Here is a 1,159-nt window from a genome sequence, read left to right on the forward strand (position 1 = left end):
AGACCTCTGGCATAGAAACAAGGTCAAGCAGCTCAGCTATGCATGAAAACACAGGAACTGGAGTGCAGAAATGGCAGCAGGTGCTCCGAACTAATGAGTCAAGATTTGTCAGTGAAGCAGGGTGGAGGTTCTTTGCATTTCTACAAATGGAGTTGGGGATTTGGTCAGAATCAACGGTCTCCTCGATGCTGAGAAGTACAGGCAGATACTTATTCATCATGCAATAGCATCAGGGAGGCATCTGATTGGCCCCATATTTATTCTGCAACATGACAACGACCCCAATCACACAGCGAAAGTCATTAAGAACTATCCTCAGCGTGAAGAAGAAGAAGGAGTCCTGGAAGTGATGGTGTGGCCCCCACAGAGCCCCGATCTCAACATCATTGAGTCTGTCTGGGATTACCTGAAGAGAGAGAAGCAACTGGGGCTGATAAATCCACAGAAGGACTGAGGGTAGGTCTCCATCAACCTACCTGCCGAGTTCCTTAAAAAACTAAGTGCAAGTGTACCTAGAAGAACTGGGGCAGTTTTAAAGGCAAAGGGTCGTCACACCAAATATTGATTTGATTTTCTCCTGTTCACTCACTTTGTATTTTGTTAGTGATAAATATTATATATTAACGTGTCTATTTTTGTCAGCATTCTTACTTTACAGCAATTCTCCCACACCTGCCTAAAACCTTTGCACAGTACTGTATATCTTTAACTAACCTCTATGTTTTGCTCTAACCTAATACCAGTTTCCCCGTCTTCTCCGCCCACTTAGGCCCAGGTTGTTGATGGGGCAAACGGGCATCTTCTCTGGACAGCAGAGTTTGTGTGTCCTCGTCTTGTTTTGGAAACTTCGGCAATCTACACCTCAACTGGCCAATCAGCTTTCCTCTTCTGGGCCAGCGAACCAATCAGGGTGCAGAAGAATGTTACCAAGACAACTGTGAGTCTGCCATAGAGAACAACAAGATCATTAACGCAAAAATGATAATAATAATAATGTAGAGAATGAGCCTGCTGTGTATGAATTCTGTGCACAGCTTATTTAACATTATTGTCTTGATTATTATTGAGTTTGACCTGAAGGCATTAATGAAATAGTCAACTCACTAAACTGTCCACACTGCCTGTGTAGGTGGCACCGGGTGTTGCTGCAGCGGAGCCG

The 1,159-nt window shown here is 44.2% G+C and overlaps 1 protein-coding gene across 1 annotated transcript in view; it reads right to left on the reverse strand.

Moving 5' to 3' along the window:
- The window catches only part of LOC123958239 (E3 ubiquitin-protein ligase SMURF2-like), a 29,897-nt gene extending 29,098 nt beyond the window's left edge, over positions 1 to 799 (reverse strand). Inside the window, exon 1 of the mRNA XM_046031502.1 lies at positions 766 to 799. Coding sequence (XP_045887458.1) covers positions 766 to 799 — 34 coding nt within the window. The remainder of the gene's footprint in view (positions 1 to 765) is intronic.
- Between the last annotated feature and the right edge of the window lie 360 nt (positions 800 to 1,159).

This window comes from Micropterus dolomieu, linkage group LG02 (genome assembly GCF_021292245.1).
Source record: "Micropterus dolomieu isolate WLL.071019.BEF.003 ecotype Adirondacks linkage group LG02, ASM2129224v1, whole genome shotgun sequence".
Classification (NCBI taxonomy): domain Eukaryota; kingdom Metazoa; phylum Chordata; class Actinopteri; order Centrarchiformes; family Centrarchidae; genus Micropterus; species Micropterus dolomieu.